Source organism: Procambarus clarkii, chromosome 52 (assembly GCF_040958095.1).
Source record: "Procambarus clarkii isolate CNS0578487 chromosome 52, FALCON_Pclarkii_2.0, whole genome shotgun sequence".
Taxonomy (NCBI): Eukaryota; Metazoa; Arthropoda; class Malacostraca; order Decapoda; family Cambaridae; genus Procambarus; species Procambarus clarkii.
The window spans coordinates 28,497,627-28,516,660 of NC_091201.1; the positions used below are offsets into that span (position 1 = coordinate 28,497,627).

At 39.6% G+C, this 19,034-nt stretch overlaps 2 protein-coding genes across 10 annotated transcripts in view; one reads left to right on the top strand and one right to left on the bottom strand.

The window, feature by feature from the left end:
- The window catches only part of LOC123763588 (synaptophysin), a 38,137-nt gene extending 35,817 nt beyond the window's left edge, over positions 1-2,320 (bottom strand). For 2 of the 5 annotated variants that reach the window (XM_045750777.2, XM_045750776.2), the window contains exon 1: positions 2,009-2,320. In XM_045750777.2, coding sequence (XP_045606733.1) covers positions 2,009-2,014 — 6 coding nt within the window. In that variant the 5' untranslated portion in view covers positions 2,015-2,320. The remainder of the gene's footprint in view (positions 1-2,008) is intronic. The other 3 variants (XM_045750779.2, XM_069304566.1, XM_045750778.2) reach the window with 2 other exon arrangements.
- An 11,989-nt stretch (positions 2,321-14,309) lies between these two features.
- Ptpmeg2 (Protein tyrosine phosphatase Meg2) overlaps positions 14,310-19,034 on the top strand; it is a 178,080-nt gene continuing 173,355 nt past the window's right edge. The window contains exon 1 of one of the 5 annotated variants that reach the window (XM_045750786.2): positions 14,310-14,427. In XM_045750786.2, coding sequence (XP_045606742.2) covers positions 14,395-14,427 — 33 coding nt within the window. In that variant the 5' untranslated portion in view covers positions 14,310-14,394. The remainder of the gene's footprint in view (positions 14,428-19,034) is intronic. The other 4 variants (XM_045750791.2, XM_045750788.2, XM_069304573.1 and 1 more) reach the window with 4 other exon arrangements.

Sequence of the window (19,034 nt, forward strand, 5' to 3'; positions counted from 1 at the left end):
CCGTGACAGCTGACTAACACCCAGGTACCTATTTACTGCTAGGTAACAGGGACATAGAGTGAAAGAAACTCTGCCCATTGTTTCTCGCCGGCGCCCGGGATCGAACCCGGGACCACAGGATCACAAGTCCAGCGTGCTGTCCGCTCAGCCGACCGGCTACTATGAGTCACAAAATTTTTTAGCAGCAAATGAGTGATTACCATTATGTATTTCAGGCATTGTATAACCACGAAGGAAAATTAAAACATGAAATTACTACTTAAGCACTTCTGTGTTAATCAACACATCAACCAAAGTATATTATGACATGTTGATTATCACAAAAGTGCTTAAGTAATTTCCCGTTTGATTTTTCCTTTGTGGTTAAACATTGTTATATGTACTGTATATATTTTCAGATTATAATTCGTACCATGTAAATATCTCCGAGTGAAATAGTGTACATTCGTATTTTTTATTTTTAATACAACAAATATAAAAAAAAAATATTTATTTATAATAACATTTATTTATGAGTATTTATAATTTTAGTATTTATGATATGCACCTTCACCCGAAACACTATGCGTGTTAGTGACTTTTGCAAAAATGTACTAATATACAAATACCAATATTATGTAATCTCACAAACCCATTCTACCATCTTGTAAATAAATAACTACTGTATTAATATTATTATTGGTAAATGGTAAAGATAAATGGGCAGGTTTTGGGCAGATCTAGAAATGCCCAAAAGCCTTTGCGAGTTAGTGACTTAAAAAGAAATGTAAGAACACAAATGTTATGTACTCTCTCAAAAAAATGTATCTTCTTGTATATAAATGAATAAATAAATTCATTTGTTTAATTCTAATACTTGTAGGCGAGAAAAGTTGTGAACACCAGCTAGCGCAGAAGTACATGAGCGCCCAAAATACTTTTACACAAAAGACATGTACAGACAGGCTTCCGACTTCGTTTTTAACGATTAATATTACACATTAGGTGCTTGCCTATAATAGTTATTATATACAAGTATAACTATTACATAATAAATGTAAAAGGAGTTTATCCAAAAACTGACAAAAGTGTTGTGTTTTGTGCGTTGTATCGTGTTTATGGGCATTCGGGTGTGTTGTGTTTACGCTGGCCGGCGGCGTCCTTACCAAGCCCGGATTATACCCATCACATCACTAAGCTTCCTTTAATAATTATATGGCTGCTAAGTAGAAGATTTTAATTGTTAGTAACATTATATTGTCGTTTTAATATTGATCACGTACACATATGCAAAACGTCCAAAGCTGGTGTCCGAAATGGTAAAAATATTAGTGTGCAATGGTGTCAATGTACAGTGTCTGATCACTTTTGTGATCACCAGGCAAAACTCTTGGGTATAAAAAAAAAACTCATTTGCATATACAGTACCTAGTTCCTAAAGCCAATTTTTCATCACTGATGATATGGTAGGTTTATATTTAATAAAGCTACAATTTAAGATTCATTTCAATAAGATTATCAGGACAAATGTGGGACCTTTGACAAGCCACCGGCTTCCTACTCTCATCAAAGCAACTAGATATATATAGTGTCTCTCAGGTACATTCAAGCAAAAAGATTCTCCCAATTTGCACCAGCATGATAAAGTGTCTTGGAGTTGATAAATACATTTTTGTTTAAAAACCTGTTCACATCTTAGCAAGTCTCAGCTACGTCAGGATAAAAAGGTAACATGATGAACAACCCAGAGAGGTGTTCATCCTGTTGAACATGCTGCTATAGCGGTGTGTTCACTCAGGATGAGTGACGCCAGCACTCTCAACTAAAAAAAAAAATTATAACTCGTCAGTGACAAACACTCCCTTTAAACATTGATATACGTTGGCAAGAGTCCACTATGAGTAGGGTGTGTTGTAATACACTCCCACACGGTCATTACCTTGCAACCTTTTACCGTAATACTAGCTCAATTATCGCCACCATGTCGCTACAAATGGGTGGTGCCATAACACGTACGAAGTGGCCTTACCTCCATGTTATACAAAAGTTGTGTTAGAGCAGTGGTGAAGGTTGTGGGTAGTGTGTACACTTGCGCCAGGCCAGGATCGAGCCTCGTCAGGAAAGCAGTGGGCGTTGCGCAGGCCACAGGCGCCACACACACTCCAAATTCTTGCCTTCTATACACTCCTATTTACAGCACTCTACGCCCAACCCTTCATCTATATATATTCCTTTCCAAGAATTACCAAGTTTATTCTTCTTTTTTCCCCGATTTACAAACAAATTTCCACACTTTAGACTGCATGTAGCAAGCATCCACGCAGTTCGTGATGTCGCATTACTTTTAACTTATTATTATTAGCAAGCTTCTAGTAAGGTAGTTCTGTGTATATAACACTTAGGACGGTAGAGTATGCATCAACATCTACTTATAAACAAATACTGTACCAAATAAGTATATATGTAAATTCAAATAAGTAAATAAGGAAATTCTGGTAAATTCAAGTACAGTAAATATGTAATCTAATCCTCTATATTTTTATACATCAATTATTATTATTATTATCTCACCGATGTATTTTTTTTTTTTTTTTTTTTTTTTTTTTTTTGAGATATATACAAGAGTTGTTACATTCTTGTACAGCCACTAGTACGCGTAGCGTTTCGGGCAGGTCCCTGGAATACGATCCCCTGCCGCGAAGAATCGTTGTTACAACCAAGTACATATTTTACTGTTGCGTTAAACAGAGGCTACAGTTAAGGATTTGCGCCCAGTAAATCCTCCCCGGCCAGGATACGAACCCATGACATAGCGCTCGCGCATCGCTAGGCGAGTGTCTTACCACTACACCACGGAGACAACTATTAACAAGGTTAAGTACACACGCCAGGTGGGGGGCCAGTGGCTAAGTGGACAGCGCTCGGAGCTCGTAATACTATGGCCTGGGTATCGATCCCCGGCAATGGCGGAAACATATGGGCAGAGTTTCTTTCATTCTAATGCCCCTGTTACCTAGCAGTAAAAATAGGTAGGAGCTGTTACAGGTTGCTTCTTAAGTGTGTATGTGTGTGTGGAAAAATAAAAAAGGTTGATTGATTGACAGTTGAGAAGCGGGCCGAAAGAGCTCAGCCCCCGCAAGCACAACTAGGTGAATACATCAATGTGCTGCTACACAATTCTATATGAAAGATTACAGAATAGAGGTCAAGATCGAGCTATACATATGAGTTGCATTGTAATTGCCAGAATTAGGCTGGGATGCCGATATCTTATGGTAGGTGACGGCAAGTAATGAATCCCCCAATGGTGTACATTCCAAATGTAAACTATGTGAACAAGAGCTAGGACATACTCTCCAACACTATATCTGTGGTTGCCCTGTTATCAGTGATTTCAAATAGATCAGCCTTACATTTCGTGTTCTCTCCTGATTCCATGTATGAGTAACCATCCTGTGAGATAGGGATATTAGATGAACTTATAGCTAGTTTTTGATCTGCACTGTGTAATCTTTCATACAGAATAGGGTAGCAGCACATTACTGTGTATACCTAAGTTTGATAATAATAAAAAAGGTCAGGGCTAATCTCGTTGAAATTTAAAAAATACTGAACAATTTGTAGGATATTGATTCAGGCCACTTCTTCAAAAGGTCAGATATAACACGAATAAGCCTATCATTCACTGTATGTATAACCTAGCAGCTTCCTGTACCCCGAAAATGAATTATTAATTACAATATTATTATTTAGAATTTGCAGTGATGTTCCCCCCCCCCCCCCCTCCCCCCGAAGGCCGAACTACTTACTGGCCTTCCCCAAGATGCAGTCCCACAATAACTGCCTAATTCCCAAGTACCTATTTACTACTAGGTAACAAAAGCATTAGTTGAAAGGAAATGTGTCCAACCACTTGCATCCCGCCCGGGAATCGAATCTGGGACCCCTATTTGTAGGTCGAAAACGAAGTTACTGTACTACAAGACCCCAACCAATATCGTTAACTTTATGCTAAGAACCTTAATTGCATTTGTATTCAACTAGTTATACAATTTGAATTTACCTATCATACATATACAGTAGTTAATTGTTTCTGCTAGCGACGCCTAAAGTTTATTGTGCACCCCATACTCATACTCATCCTCTGAACGATAATTTATTGTGCACCCTATACTCATCCTGTGAGCTGTAATTTATTGTGCATCCTATACTCATCCTGTGAGCTTTAATTTATTGTGCACCCAGTACTCATCCTGAGAGCGGCAATTTATTGTGCACCCTATACTCATCCTGTGAGAGGTAGTTTATTGTGCACCCTATACTATTCCTGTGAGCGGTTGTTTATTGTGAACCCCATACTCATCCTGTGAGCTGTAATTTATTGTGTACCCCATACTCATCATGTTAACGGTAGTATATTGTGCACCCCATAGTCATCCTGTTAACGGTAGTATATTGTGCACCCCATAGTCATCCTGTTAACGGTAGTATATTGTGCACCAGGTGGCACTTTTGTGTAATGAATGCTCATACACCTGCTAGACCGCGTGATAATAAGGCAGTAGAAAGCCTAGTTACCTGTCAGCCCCTTGGCTATATTAGTTCCTGGGAACATCAACATGGCCACTGCCCCCAGACTGGACAGTATCACACACTACCTGGCTCTGGGACCAGAGAAATTGCCAGGGATCCTGCAATTATTCACAATGAGCATTTGGATGCTCATTGAAGACGAGATTATTCAATTCCAATTCTGGAAGACGAGATTAATTCTCGGGCTGAAATCTTTACTTCCCTAACAATAATATACCAGCTTGCACAAGACCCCCCAAAAAGTCTACTAAAGGTGACCAATTCTTTTAAGGTATCAGACTAGAATTGAAGATGACTGGACTGTTGCCACTAGTGCTGTACTGATGGCTGAATATCTTGTTTATCTCTCTTCTAGCCTCATACGCCAAATGTACAAATTCCCTGACGACATAAATGTTAGCAAGACCATAGACCAGACTTAGCCTTTACATCATATGTGCGGCCTTCTTAAATAAAACTTGTATTGATCACCAAACTTGAAATATTCTAAAGATCACACAAGGCGTATTAGGTTCTCTACAACTCCCTCCCTCACATATATCACAGGTATTTACAGGACGCGCCACACGTAACCGCAAGATAAGTGCTTCCTGTGCACCAAGATAGCAATTTCGTCGCTCGTCAGCATTCGAAATATATGCAACATAATGCATCTTAAACAAAAATAGTCACTACAGCACTTTATATATATATATATATATATATAATATATATATATATATATATAATATATATATATATATATATATATATATATATATATATATATATATATATATATATATATATATATATATATATATATATATAATATATATATATAAAATGTCTCATCATTGAATATGACAGCATATTCTGTATTAACTATTTTCTGGGTTTAGGGCTTCTATCCCTCTAACTAGTGTTCTTGCATCAGGGTTTAGTTAGAAGAGGAGTTCTCCAAAAGTCATGTCCGTTTTCAAGGTGAAGAAAAAGTAAATAACTATAGAATGTATAACACTTATTATATAATTCCACAACGTTTCGAACCTACATGATTCATTCTCAAGGTTGTTGTTGATTTAGATTCAGCTGCTCGAAACGTAAGTTCCGAGTAGCACGGGCTATGGTGAGCCCGTAGTGGACTTACCTGGCACAGAAGCGGGACTGTAACTGGAAAAAAGAAAATACGTTGTTGTTGTTTTAGATTTAGCTACTCAGAACGAAATGTCCATGTAGCACGGGCTATGGTGACCCCGTAATTGAGTTCGGTTATTCGCGATAACCTTGTTACTCTGGTATTTGGGTCAAAGATTAATTGGAGGTGGGGTTTTCTCCTTTTTTCCCCTGTTTCTATTTCGCTTCTGTTTTAGTCGTGTTTTAATAACATTATCTTGGTGGCGGATGTAGGTGCAGAATGTTCACTAGTGAGTCCCATTCTTTAATGGCTTTTCTATTCATTGTAGTGGCTGTGGAATGTGCATCTAATGCAGCTGCTGTCGTTGGATTAATGTTGAGTTTGATGCGCAGGACTTCAGTAGCTTCACATTCCAGTAAGTAGTGCAATAGTGGCGCCTCTGCTTCTGTTCCACAGATATGACACTCTTTAACTATTGGGTTTATTACCTCCCAGCAGCACTTGTAACCAAGTCTGAGTCTGTGTATGGCTACTGCAATGTCTCTGGATATCTTTTTGTCAGGTTTGAAAGAGTAGTATCCAGTGGCTTGTTCGTACCATATCGCAGTGGATCTGCCTTCCGCTACTTTGGCTCTGTGGCGACTTTTGATAGTTGGGAGTATTTTCTTCTTGATTTCCTCCTTAATCTGTGAAAAACTTGGAGGTATTTGAACTTGTACAACAGGTAGAACAGTGACAGTTTTTGCTAGTGAGTCTGCCTTTTCATTACCATCTATGCCAATGTGACTTGGTATCCAATTTAGGGTGATTGACAGCCCTAGATTATGGGCTTCTTTTCCTATATGTTGGATTTCTGTGAGGAGTTGTATATTATCTCTGTGCTGACTGGATAACAATGCCTGAAGCGAAGATTTAGATTCGGTATGAATGATGACATCATGTCAATTATTCTCAATTGTATAGTTTATGGCCTCCTTCAGGGCATATAATTTTGTCTGCAATGTTGAGCACCCACTATTCATGCTCCAGTGGGTGCAGCTAAAGACTACATTACCAATATTACAGGTGAAAAAAACGCTGATAAAACTGGATTTCAAAAATGCTTTCAATCTGGTAAGAAGGGATGCAATACTCAGTGGGGTTCATCACTTTTTTCCTTCCCTCTACTTGTTTGTAAAATCATGTTACAGCAAGAATTTAGCTCTGTTATTCGGGGAACATGAAACTGAATCACAAGAAGGTGTCCAACAGGGTGACCATCTTGCTCCTTTTCTTTTCTGCCTAGTGAACAAGGAATTCACTAATAACCTGTCCAGTGAGCTCAACATTTGGTTTTTGGATGATGGTACACTAGCTGGCTCCCCAGACTCCCTCCCGGATGACGTAAGAATAATTCAGGAGCAAGGAGCAAGTCTAGGCCTCACCCCGAAATCTTCCAAGTGCGAAATAACTTCCACCAACCAGCACATAATAGAGCGAATAAAGGGTGTTTTGTCTGATATTCATATAACCAACCTTGAGGACAGCACACTTCTAGGAGCTCCTCTTGGAGGGAATGCCATCGACGAGGTCCTTGGTAAGAAGATCACTGACCTGAAGAGGATGAATGAGAGGATTGAAGACATCGATGCTCATGATGCACTTTACCTCATCACCAGATGCTTGTCCTTTCCCAGGCTGACCTATTTTCTTAGATGTTCGCCATCTTTTAATAATATTAAATTAGATGAGTACGACAGCCTGCTGAAATCAATGCTAGAAAAAGCCCTCAATCTTTCTCTCAGCGACTCACAGTGGAAACAGGCCTCCCTTCCTGTCAGACTCGGGGGCCCTCGGCGTTCGCACAGCATCACAAATTGCTGTACCAGCGTTCCTGTCCTCTTCAGTGGCATTTGACAACCTGGTGAAGGAAATCCTACTTGAGTACCAGGTCAACAGGCAGGGGTACATGATCCCAGCTTTACAGACTTCACCACCAAATGGGTCTCTCTCGCAGGACCAGCACCCCAACCACTACTTTCTGAAGCCCATAAGCAATCCAGCTGGGATCGCCTCATTGTCGAACAAGAAGCTGCGACATGCCTAGAAGCTGCGACAACATCACATGACACTGCCCGACTTAGAGCTGTAGCAGCTCCCCATGCAGGTGACTTCCTATTAACAACCCCAATGTCAGCAACCGGCACCCGTCTCACACCGCAGGCCCTCCGAATTGCTGTTGCTCTCCACCTCGCTGCCTCAATCCACACCGAATACAGGTGTATTTGCAGCGAGGCAGAGGCAGAGGCCGACAGGTACGGACGGCATGGCCTTCTCTGCCAAAGGACAGGAGGATGGCCTGCAAGACACGGAGAGGTTAACGACATTATTAAGAGAAGCCTTACCACAGCCGGTTGTCCAGCAGAGATCGAGCCTCCCCCCCCCTCCCCCCGTTACCTAATGCCCCGCGCAACTCTCATTAGCCTGTCGGTCGCCCAAACGGGATCACGGTGAACCCCTGGAAGAATGGGAAACAGTTGGTGTGGGACAACACTTGCGTTTTAACTTTAGCCAACACCTATGTTGTCTTCAGTGCTGCACAGGCAGGAGGTGCTGCCAGTCAACGGGCAGCAGTCAAGTCACGTAAATACAGAGACCTTGATCACCACTACAATTTTGTCCCCATTGCCTCAGAGACACTTGGTGCCTGGGGTAAAAGTGCTGCTAGGTTTTTGAAGGAGCTGGGTTCCAAGCCAATTGAAACAACTAAAGACCCTAGAGCCGCCAGTTTTCTCTTTCAGCGACTTAGTGTGGCGATCCAGAGCATCCATGGATGCTCACTGCATCCATGGTTCCTGCCCGCCATCTGAGGAGCTGGAGGAGCTCTACAACTTGTGACAAGTAGTCTTGTACCCTGCATGTAACCTATGTTGTAACCCTTTTTGTGTAATGACATTTTAAAATAAAGTGAGATATATATACACATACCAAAAGAATAGGGGTGGTAGGAGAAGAAAATATCAAAGTGTTCAGTGAGTATCCACAAGGTCTTCTCTGAGTACTCTTTATTTTCTTCTCCGAGGCTATGGGTCCCTACACTTGCACCAGAGGTGGTACCCCTTCTAGGTTATGTATATATATATATATATATATATATATATATATATATATATATATATATATATATATATATATATATATATATATTATATATATATGTCGTACCTAGTAGCCAGAACGCACTTCTCTGCCTACTATGCAAGGTCCGATTTGCCTAATAAGCCAAGTTTTCATGAATTAATTGTTTTTCGAGTACCTAACTTACCTAACCTAACCTAACCTAACTTTTTTGGCTACCTAACCTAACCTAACGTATAAAGATAGGTTAGGTTAGGTTAGGTAGGGTTGGTTAGGTTCGGTCATATATCTACGTTAATTTTAACTCCAATAAAAAAAAAATTGACCTCATACATACTGAAATGGGTAGCTTTATCATATCATAAGAAAAAAATTAGAGAAAATATAATAATTCAGGAAAACTTGGCTTATTAGGCAAATCGGACCATGCATAGTAGGCTGAGAAGTGCGTTCTGGCTACTAGGTACGACATATATATATATATATATATATATATATATATATATATATATATATATATATATATATATATATATATATATATATATATTATATATATATATATATAAAAAGGGGGTGGTAGGAGAAGTGAACACTCTTTCGTATTCAGAGTTAAATGTCAAGTTTTTCCCTGAGTGCTCTGTGTTCCCTTCTCTGAGGCTGTGGGTCCCTATAATTACACCAGTGGTGGTACCCCCCTATATATATATATATATATATATATATATATATATATATATATATATATATATATATATATATATATATATATATATATATATATATATAATAAACCCACACACACACAAGAGTTCTTGCATTCGTGGGGTTCAGTCCCTGAGCCCATTATGTATCTCTGTAACCCTTTCCACTACCGCCCACAAGATGGGTATGGGGTGCATAATAAATAAATTAAACTGAAACTTGTGCAGCCACTAACTAGCACGCGTAGCGTTTCATGCTTTTGTTTAATGAATGTTTAAAATAACACAAAATGATATCCAACAGATTTCAAATATCCCCCATACTCATCCTTTCAACGGTATTGATTCTGTATATAAAAGTGCATTTCTCGTTTGCATCAATCAAGCAACTAACATATAATGATCAAGAAAAACTATCATTTGTTTTTATTATTATTTACTGTACAAACAATGACAGGAAGCCGACTTCCTGTCCGCAGGTCACTAGAGATTTTCACCTCAATATACCTGAGGGACCACTGTCTCCCTACTGGCCTCGACCGGGACAGGAAGCCTGGAGCATATCAAAGGTTTTCCCATTGTTCCTTGGGATTTTTTCTGTTTAGATTTTAATTTGAAGTAATATCTTGGTGTTTACAGCTTCGGCGGGTAGGCGGCTCCACGAGATTTTAACCCTTAGGGGTGAAAAATCATCGCCCGTTTTCTGTTCTACATTATGGTTGTTTAGCTTGAAGTTGCTAAGCCTTGTTTTATTGCATTTGAACTATAAAAAGTGTTCTAAATTATTATCCTCCAACTTGTTCAGCATTTTAAAGGTCTCGATGAAATCAGCCCTTTCATGTCTGATTTGCAAAGTTGCTAGACGTGTGATCCATCATCCATTCGTGGTATAAAAATTGACTTGGTTCTAGGATGATTTTTGTTGCTCTGTGTTGAACGTTCTCCAGAGGAGTTATATCCTTTTGAAGGCGAGAGCTCCATGCTTGGATACAGTAGTCCAGACGGGGCGCACTAGAGACTTATACAGTCCAATAACCACTTTCTCTTCCCTTGAAGTCAAAAGTTCTTTTGAATGTTCCAAAGGTTTGGTTGGCTCCTTTTTACACCCACAGTTGCAGCCACTTATGCAACTTTCAGAGACAAGTGAATCTCAACTCCCGGGGTCCTTTTTTTCATCAATCTGCTGCATTTTAGTGTTGTTGATATGATATTGGTGATGTGCAGTGTTATGCACATCGAAAATTTTGAAGTTGCAGCTCTGTGAAATTCAAGTTCTTGCATTTTTTAATATTGAAAATTTTTTGCCACGTTTCTGACCATTTGTGGAGTTCATATAGATCTCTCCTTAAAGCCTCAATATAGTTTTCGCCTTCTATTTTATCATAGATCTTAGTATCATCTGCAAATATGATGATGTGGCATGTCATCTATGACATGCCGACATCATCATCAACACCGACATGTTATCATACATACAGATTCGAGAACTGCCATTGAAACCTTTCAACAAGAACACATACGTGATAACTTCCATCTGATCACAAATGTCATATCATTAATGCAAACACTCAAACGTCAAGACCGACGGGTACTTATCAACTGGGTGCCAAGTCATGTGGGAATAATAGGAAATGACATTGTAGACGAAGCTGCAAAACTTGTAACTAAGAGTAGAAATGTAGACATTTATACACTACGGCAGTTGCAACATCAGGATCTGCGGGTTGGTACAAGAATTCAACCAACTACGAACCACTTAGTTTGATGAAAGGGAGCAGTAGAATAACAGAAGTACACTTCACATCAGGCTTGGATACCAATGTGCATGGGAAATAGGCTTACAGGTTCCCGGAAGATGAGAGGAAATGTGAACACTGTGAAGAAATGCCAGACAGACCACTGGAACATTATCTAACACAGTACACAGTTACAAACCCATTAAATTTTCAACTTAGATTCAATAGAGTAAAAGAAGTTGTTAAACACATTTGACAAAATAATACTAAAGTGACCATACGAGTATTAAATACTCATACTCCGCCCACGTAAAACAGAAACAGCAACACTTAGAGGGCCAGCCAGAGGCTTAGGGCCCGCGCAGGAATATCCCTGAAACAAAATCTATGACAAACATCATCATTCTCATCTATATCATTAATGTCTGTGACAAAAAGGGTTGGCCCCAAGATGGAAACCTTGCGGTATTCCACTCCCCACATTTCTCCAGTCCGATTTGTTTCCATTTAGGATGACCCTTTGCTTTCTTTATTTTAGCCATAATTTTATCCATTCTAGTATTTAAAAACCAATTCCATATGCTTCTACTTTCCTTCCCAGTCTTTCATGTGGAATCTTGTCGAAAGGTTCAGGAAAGTTTATGCATACGACGTCCACTGCAAGTACTTTGAATTCTACATTTTCCAGGAATATGAGCAAGTTAGTAAAGCAAGATTTATTTGTATAAAAACCATGCTGTGGTAATTTTACTAGAGTGTACACTGATGGTGACTGATTCTCTTTCTCGGGATTTTCTCCGTGACTTTCCAGATGTGAGAGATTAGGCTGATTGGACATTAGTGACCTGCTTAACGTTTTCTGTCTTTTAAAAAAATGGTAGAGGGAGGGAGGCGGGATTTGCTTATTTCCAATATAGAAGAACTTGGTTCAGGGATTTTCTGAATAGGACTTTCAGTGGTAGACAGCTCTTCAGCCAATTACTTTACGATTTTGCATTGAATTCCATCAACGCATGGACTTTAGATTCATTTCAATTAATAAATTAAATTAAATTTTGTGTTCAGGAAAAGTACATACATAGTTGATTTACAAACATAATGTTGGATTTATAGATAAAGCTGGTACATATAATGCCTAAAGCCATTAATACGCATAGCGTTTCGGGCAAGATGTGGGGAAAAAAATAGACTAAAACTTAATAGTAATTGGGATTAGGTATAAATTGCGTTGAAAAAGGAATAAAAAAATAAAAGGGGGCGGGGACATGGCAGAAATTAGTAACTGTACAAGTTGGTGAACAAACAGCATTATTTAAAAATAGCAAGACATAAGTTGACATTTAGGGAGTATGATAGGTTACATGGAGTTAATTAGGTAGTACTTGGTTTTATTCTTAAACTGGTTGAGAGAGGTACAGCCTTTGACATGATTGGGGAGGTCATTTCACATTCTGGGTCCCTTGATTTGTAGAGCATTTCTAGTTTGGTTAAGTCGCACTCTTAGAATATCAAATAGGTATTTGTTTCTGGCGTGATGCCCATAAGTTCTGTTACAATCTTCTAAGAAGCTTCTAGGGTCAGGATTAACATTGCAGTTCAGAGTTTTAAATATATAGAGTACACATAAGAGGATGTGCAGTGACATAATATCCAACATATTCAAAGATTTGAGTAAAGGTAAGAGTGCTTACCAACCCGTTCTCGCACTTGCTTATAGTCAATATTGGCTTATTTAATAAGTACATATGTGACATACTAATTGATTGTGAATATTTTAGTTTACCTTGAAAAGCTTCATAGAAAACACCGACCTCACCTAACCTTCTTAGTATGTTAAGATAAGCATCTTATTGCTTCGTAATTACAATTATTACTTAGCCTATATCTATAATAGGTTAAGTAATAATTGTAATTACGAAGCAATAAGATGCTTATCTTAACATACTAAGAAGGTTAGGTAAATTCGGTGTTTTCTATGAAGCTTTTCAAGGTAAACTAGTATGTTTAGTATGTCACATATGCACGTATTTAATAAGTCAATATTGATTATACGAAAGTGCGAGAACGGGTTGCAACCGAAGCGTATGTAGGTAGGTGTCAGCCAGGGTGGATACACTCTGCAAATTAACTGTCCCAAACTACAGAGAGGCTCTTCTTCTCTCAACCAGTTCAAAAGAGAAATTAAGAACTACCTAATTAATTATACAGCCAAATGTCAACCTGTGTTTTGCTGTTATGGAACATTAATTACCGAGCCGACTAAAGAGCCTAAAACTGCACTCCCTTGAGCGCAGGCGGGAGAGGTACATAATAATTTACACGTGGAAAATATTAGAGAGGCTGGTCCCAAACTTGCACACAGAAATAACATCACATGAGACCAGAAGGCATGGCAGGATGTGCAGAATACCCCCGTTGAAAAGCGGAGGTGCAACAGGTACTCTGAGAGAAAACTATCAACCTCAGAGGCCCGAGATTGTTCAACAAGCTTCCACTACACATAAGGGGCATAACTGGCCGACCCCTCACAGTGTTCAAGAGAGAACTGGATAAGCACCTCCAAAGGATACCTGATCAACCAGGCTGTGACTCATACGTCAGGCTGCGAGCAGCCGCGTCCAACAGCCTGGTTGATCAGTCCGGCAACCAGGAGGCCTGGTCGACGACCGGGCCGCGGGGACACTAAGCCCCGGAAGCACCTCAAGGTAACCTCAAGGAACCTGTACTGTTACCGATAACTGCCGTGTAAAAAGTTATAAAAATTGTATACCGTTTGTATATTATTTTCTTTTTATTTTCGATTTATAATCGTTTACCAAAACAATTAATTTGTGGTGTTCTGTTGAAAAAATTGCAGTTCCAATTATCATGTAAAAAATTATTTTATTTTATAATTCTTTTCTTCATTTCAGTGTAGTTTTCCTCCTGTCAGAGACACTGGCCTGCAGCCCTGCGACAAGTAACTGCGGCTAGTGCAGGTTAGTGTAGTCTTTATTCTCCGTCAGTCACTGGCCTGCAGCCCTGCGACAGGTAACTGTGGCTAGTGCAAGTTAGTGTAGTCTCCCTCCAGTGCCAGAGAAAACGTGAGTGTGTATGAGCGTCCGGCGATGCTCAGCTGTTTACAGTTCCGTCGACAGGATGGTCCAAAATGGCAGCAAATCTCCATCCTGAGGAAGAATTGGTTAGTAAATTGTATATTATAGGTCGGTGTAAAGGTTACGTGAAGCAAGAGGGAATAATAGAGGCGTGGGCGAGCGTTGGAGGCTGGGAGGCCGGGGCCCAGAGGGAAGACGGGCCAGGGAGGCTGCTGGCCTTCTGGCTCTGGGGCTTTTTCTCGTTTTATTGAATCAAATTATGGTAAATTAACACCGTTTTCCCTGTCGGATTTAGTCTCACAAACTCTACCAGTTACCTTTTATGTCCGCCGTTAAAATGTCTAAAGAGGATCTGTTGGGATGAGTAAACGTCGATGAGGTTAATGTTTTAAGAAACCCATTCAACTTGTTGCTATGATGCTCTGTTGCCAGTTGTTGAGAGGTTTGTTGCACTCTATGGGAAGGAAGTTGCTTTTACAACCCAGTTTCTCAAGTGTTGTTAAACCGTGTCCTTGTGAGGGCCCCTGTTGTCACTCGCAGAGGTGTTCATGTGCGACGCTGGGGCTTGGTTGCAAGTTGCAGAGGTGTTTGTTGCAGTGTTTGTAAGGGAGGCTGGACCCCGTTGTTCCTGCAGAGATGTTTGTTGAGTTTATGGGATGGAAGGCTGAGTTATGGCTCAGAAGGCTCAGTTTCAAAGGTATTTTTTTGCAGTCTTTATGAGGTTGGAGGGAGGGGGGGCTCTCTTTGCCAGTTACAAAGGTGTTTGTTGCAGTTTGTGTAAGAAAAGTTGTGGGTTATTCTGCTAGTTGCAGGGATGGTTATTACAGTGTGGGGGTTAGATGGACGTGTTCAAGAATTAATTGGCTGTAAGTTCTTACAGGAACTCAAGTTCCTTTAAGAAGTTACAGTCCAACTTACCTTTTTAAAGTCCAACTGGAAAAGATCATCAAGGCAAAAGGGGGACCTTCGACAAGCCACCAGCTTCCTGTCCTCATCAAGGGCCACTAGTGTTAGTCCTAGGGAGATCTCTGTAAACCAGATAGGCTTCCTGTCCCCAAAAATGGGGGAACTATAACGATAAAGTTCTCTACGGTATTATTCTTTGCAGTCTCTGCAAAATAAGTGGGCAACTCTGATGTAGAATTGTAACAAATAATTCATTGTTTTCCTTCTTTCTTTGAGAATATATGTTTCTGTTTATTGCATCTATAACCCATTAAATACAAAATGTCTAACATTTCCTTAAATTTACATGTTTAGAATTATTAGGTTACAGAATGTGCAATGTACATCATAATTGCAGATTAATTCCAGTAGCCTATGGTAGTAGGCAAAAACACTATTCAGGAGCAAAACACTGTGTGGACAGTATTATCAGGTACTGTATGGACAGTATCATTAGGTATTTTTGTTATTGGTGATGTACACAAAATGTACAGTATTTGCATATTGGCTTGAAATTCTCAAGGTCTATGTATCTTGATGTATGGAAGATCCCTAATCATTCATGAACCTTCTAGAGCTTTCTTGCAGATTCCAGAATTATTTACAGTAAAAAAAAAAAAAATCAGATTTGGGGGATGTACCCTGAGCAATGTCTAGTATATATAAAAGATGAATTAGCAATTTCTAATTCAAAATTTCTACACGAGCGCTAATGCCAGACGATAATCACTGTATGTACTGAACTGTACAGTGTGAACATTTATCCAGGTTAATGCAAGCAAGTAATTACCAAAAGAAGGCACCAAGCCGGGAAGGCTATGTAGCACCATCAAATGTGCGGAATAATCATAGGGCACTAAATATAACTAAGGATGCCAATATGAGAACAGAAATGCATAAGGTGGACGATATCAAAGGTATCCGATTCACCAAAAATTCTATTGAGAGACTAGCAACCGCAAGGGATGGTTGGGAAGCAAGACAAATGTTCGTCCTGGAAGTCAAGACATTCAACAAGGATATGCACAACCGTAAGAGGGACAATGCAGTTTGGACAATAAGGAGCAGGGCAGTGCTCCATTAAGTGGTCGCGAGTTAAACGTGTATGGCCAGTACATAACCTCGCTAAAGGCGTTTCCCACCGCTGGTTATGGTGGTAGGAGGAAGGCTATGGGGATACATTACTCTTAAGAGCGCACAGTTTGATACCAGTAACAAAAGACCAAAAATACTGCCAACGGGCAAGGATGGAGGAATGAGTAACTGGGTAAAAGTCTGAATTAGGAATACCTTTACCGGAGATGGGACAAGTGCGGATAGCCTCCTTAACGGCAGCATCCGCATGCCCATTTAAGGACACACCAATGTAGCTGGGAACCTAGCAAAACTCCACTGTCATAAATTTGCTGGAGATTAAAAACGGCCCATGTTGAATCTCGACTACCTCTGGATGGACTATATTAAAGGAATCTAGAGCCATGAGGGCACTGTGAGAGTCAACTACAACAACAAAGGAGGATTGACAGCGAGAAAGCAGTTGACGAAGAGCATACAGAATAGCATAAAGTGCTGTCGAGAAGATGTTAGTCTCCGGAGGCAGGTGACACATATAGGTGTGGTCAAGAAAAACAACTAAGTAGCCTACACTATCTGCAGACTTAGACCCATCGGTGAAGATGGAGTGTGAAGAGAAGTGTTCAAGGAAAAGGCATTTCAGAACTGTAGGTGGGGTAAAAGCTTTAAGTCACGTGAGTCAAGGTTTTAGAAAATTTAGGAAGGGGGACCCTCCACAGGGCTAATGACGGAACGACACGAGGAGAAAAATTGGCAAAACTAACCGAAAGAGAACCTTGTAGGCAAGACAACCATACAGAAAGAGGGAGGGGGTGAGGGGGAAACAGGGACCACAGGAAGGGCAACTGTCAAAGCACGACATAGGCGAGAGTGAGGGGTGTTGTAAGGATCGCGCAAGGTAGCGAAGACAGTAGCATTCACATCAGTCCTGGGGAGACAGGATACCAGTTTCAACTTACAAGCTTTGGGGAGACAGGATGCCAGTTTCAACTTACAAGCTTAGGGTAGGAGTCGAACGAAAGACACCAGAGCCGAGGCATAACCTAGTATGGTGCAGAGCATCAAGACGGCAAAGAGTAGAAGGAGAAGCAGACAAATAAACAGGGCAATCATAATAGAGTTTAGACAGTATGAGAAAGGAATGTAAAGAGAGAAGCGTGTGCCTATCCGCTCCACAAGAATTGTGAAAAAGAAACTTTAAACTGAAAACTTTGCAGTACTTTAATGAAGGTACTGCATAAATATTCATATAGGAAACAAAACTTTTATTTGGGTTTTATAGAGATGAGTTCCTGCCTTGTAATCCCCTCATATGGCTAAAGGAGAATGTATTTATTTCATTGGATTTTCTTAAGTTACATATAAACTTCTCAACTACTGTATTAGCAGCAATCTCTGTATATTACCAAGTGCTGTAATGCAACAAAATAATAAATAAATAAATACTACATTTAGACAAAAAAATTAAATACTGTATATTGTATATGCATATTCATATTAACAGGCTAATCAAGCTTAAATATGCAGTACTACAAAATATAAAACAAGTTTTGTATTATGTAGTATCAGACTTGACTAAACAAGACTTGAGTAGGTCTTGACCCGAGTTCCTACTACATTGATATCATATTTAGAGATATATCCACAGACTTTATAGTGCTGTACTTTCAAGAATCTTTATGTACCGTACTGTATACATTGTGATATTCCTCTTGTCTCCTTTCCAGAGTTCTTTGGGAGTTTTCCCAGCATTTTAGGAATTTTATAATCATGTTAGCATTCAGAAAGTGTTTGTAAGTCTGCCGTTCTCAGCTTTGAACCAAAACTGCTACATGCACAGTACTGTCCTATATATAGGGGATGTGTTCACAGACCATCAAAAATCAACCCATTTTTACAAAATGGGTGTTATATAAGAAAACTTTGTGATTACTGTACCTAGCTTGATGGTGGAGTTTCCCTCCTGTTTTACTACACTTTTTGATGTGTGAAGAGGCAATATATGGTGGTGATACATAGGGGCAGAGTTGATGGGTCACTAGCTTCTGTAGATAAAACTCAAATTTTAACTCCTTTAAGAACATAAGATTCAAGGAACAGTAGTAGTCCTATGAGCCCTTGTAAGGCAGCTCCTTTTTAAGGGTTAGGTCAAATTGTACATTGGCATTTTGTATACCATTGGTTCCATACAAATTTTTGGGGATTCACAATACAGCAGTTTTTGTATATAGAAACCATTTTGTATAACACACACACACACACAGAAGCAAATAAACAAATAAAGGAAGGGCACACACACTAGGGGACACAAGTGGTAATTGAGTGCCTAAATGAGCCATAGAGACGTTAGAAAGAATTTTTTCAGTGTTAGAGTAGTAGACAAATGAAATGCATTAGGAAGTGATGTGGTGGAGGCCGACTCAATACACAGTTTCAAGTGTAGATATGATAGAGCCATATAGGCTCAGGAACCTGTACATTAGTTGATTGACGGTTGAGAGGCGGGACCAAAGAGCCAGAGTTCAATCCCCGCAAGGACAACTAGGCAAGTATACACAGCGAGTGAATGCAGTATATATACAGTATATGCAATAATGTGTTAGCTACAATACTCATCTTCCAGCTCAATAAAATTGTCAAAATGAAACATTAGAATTCATTTTTAATATTTATA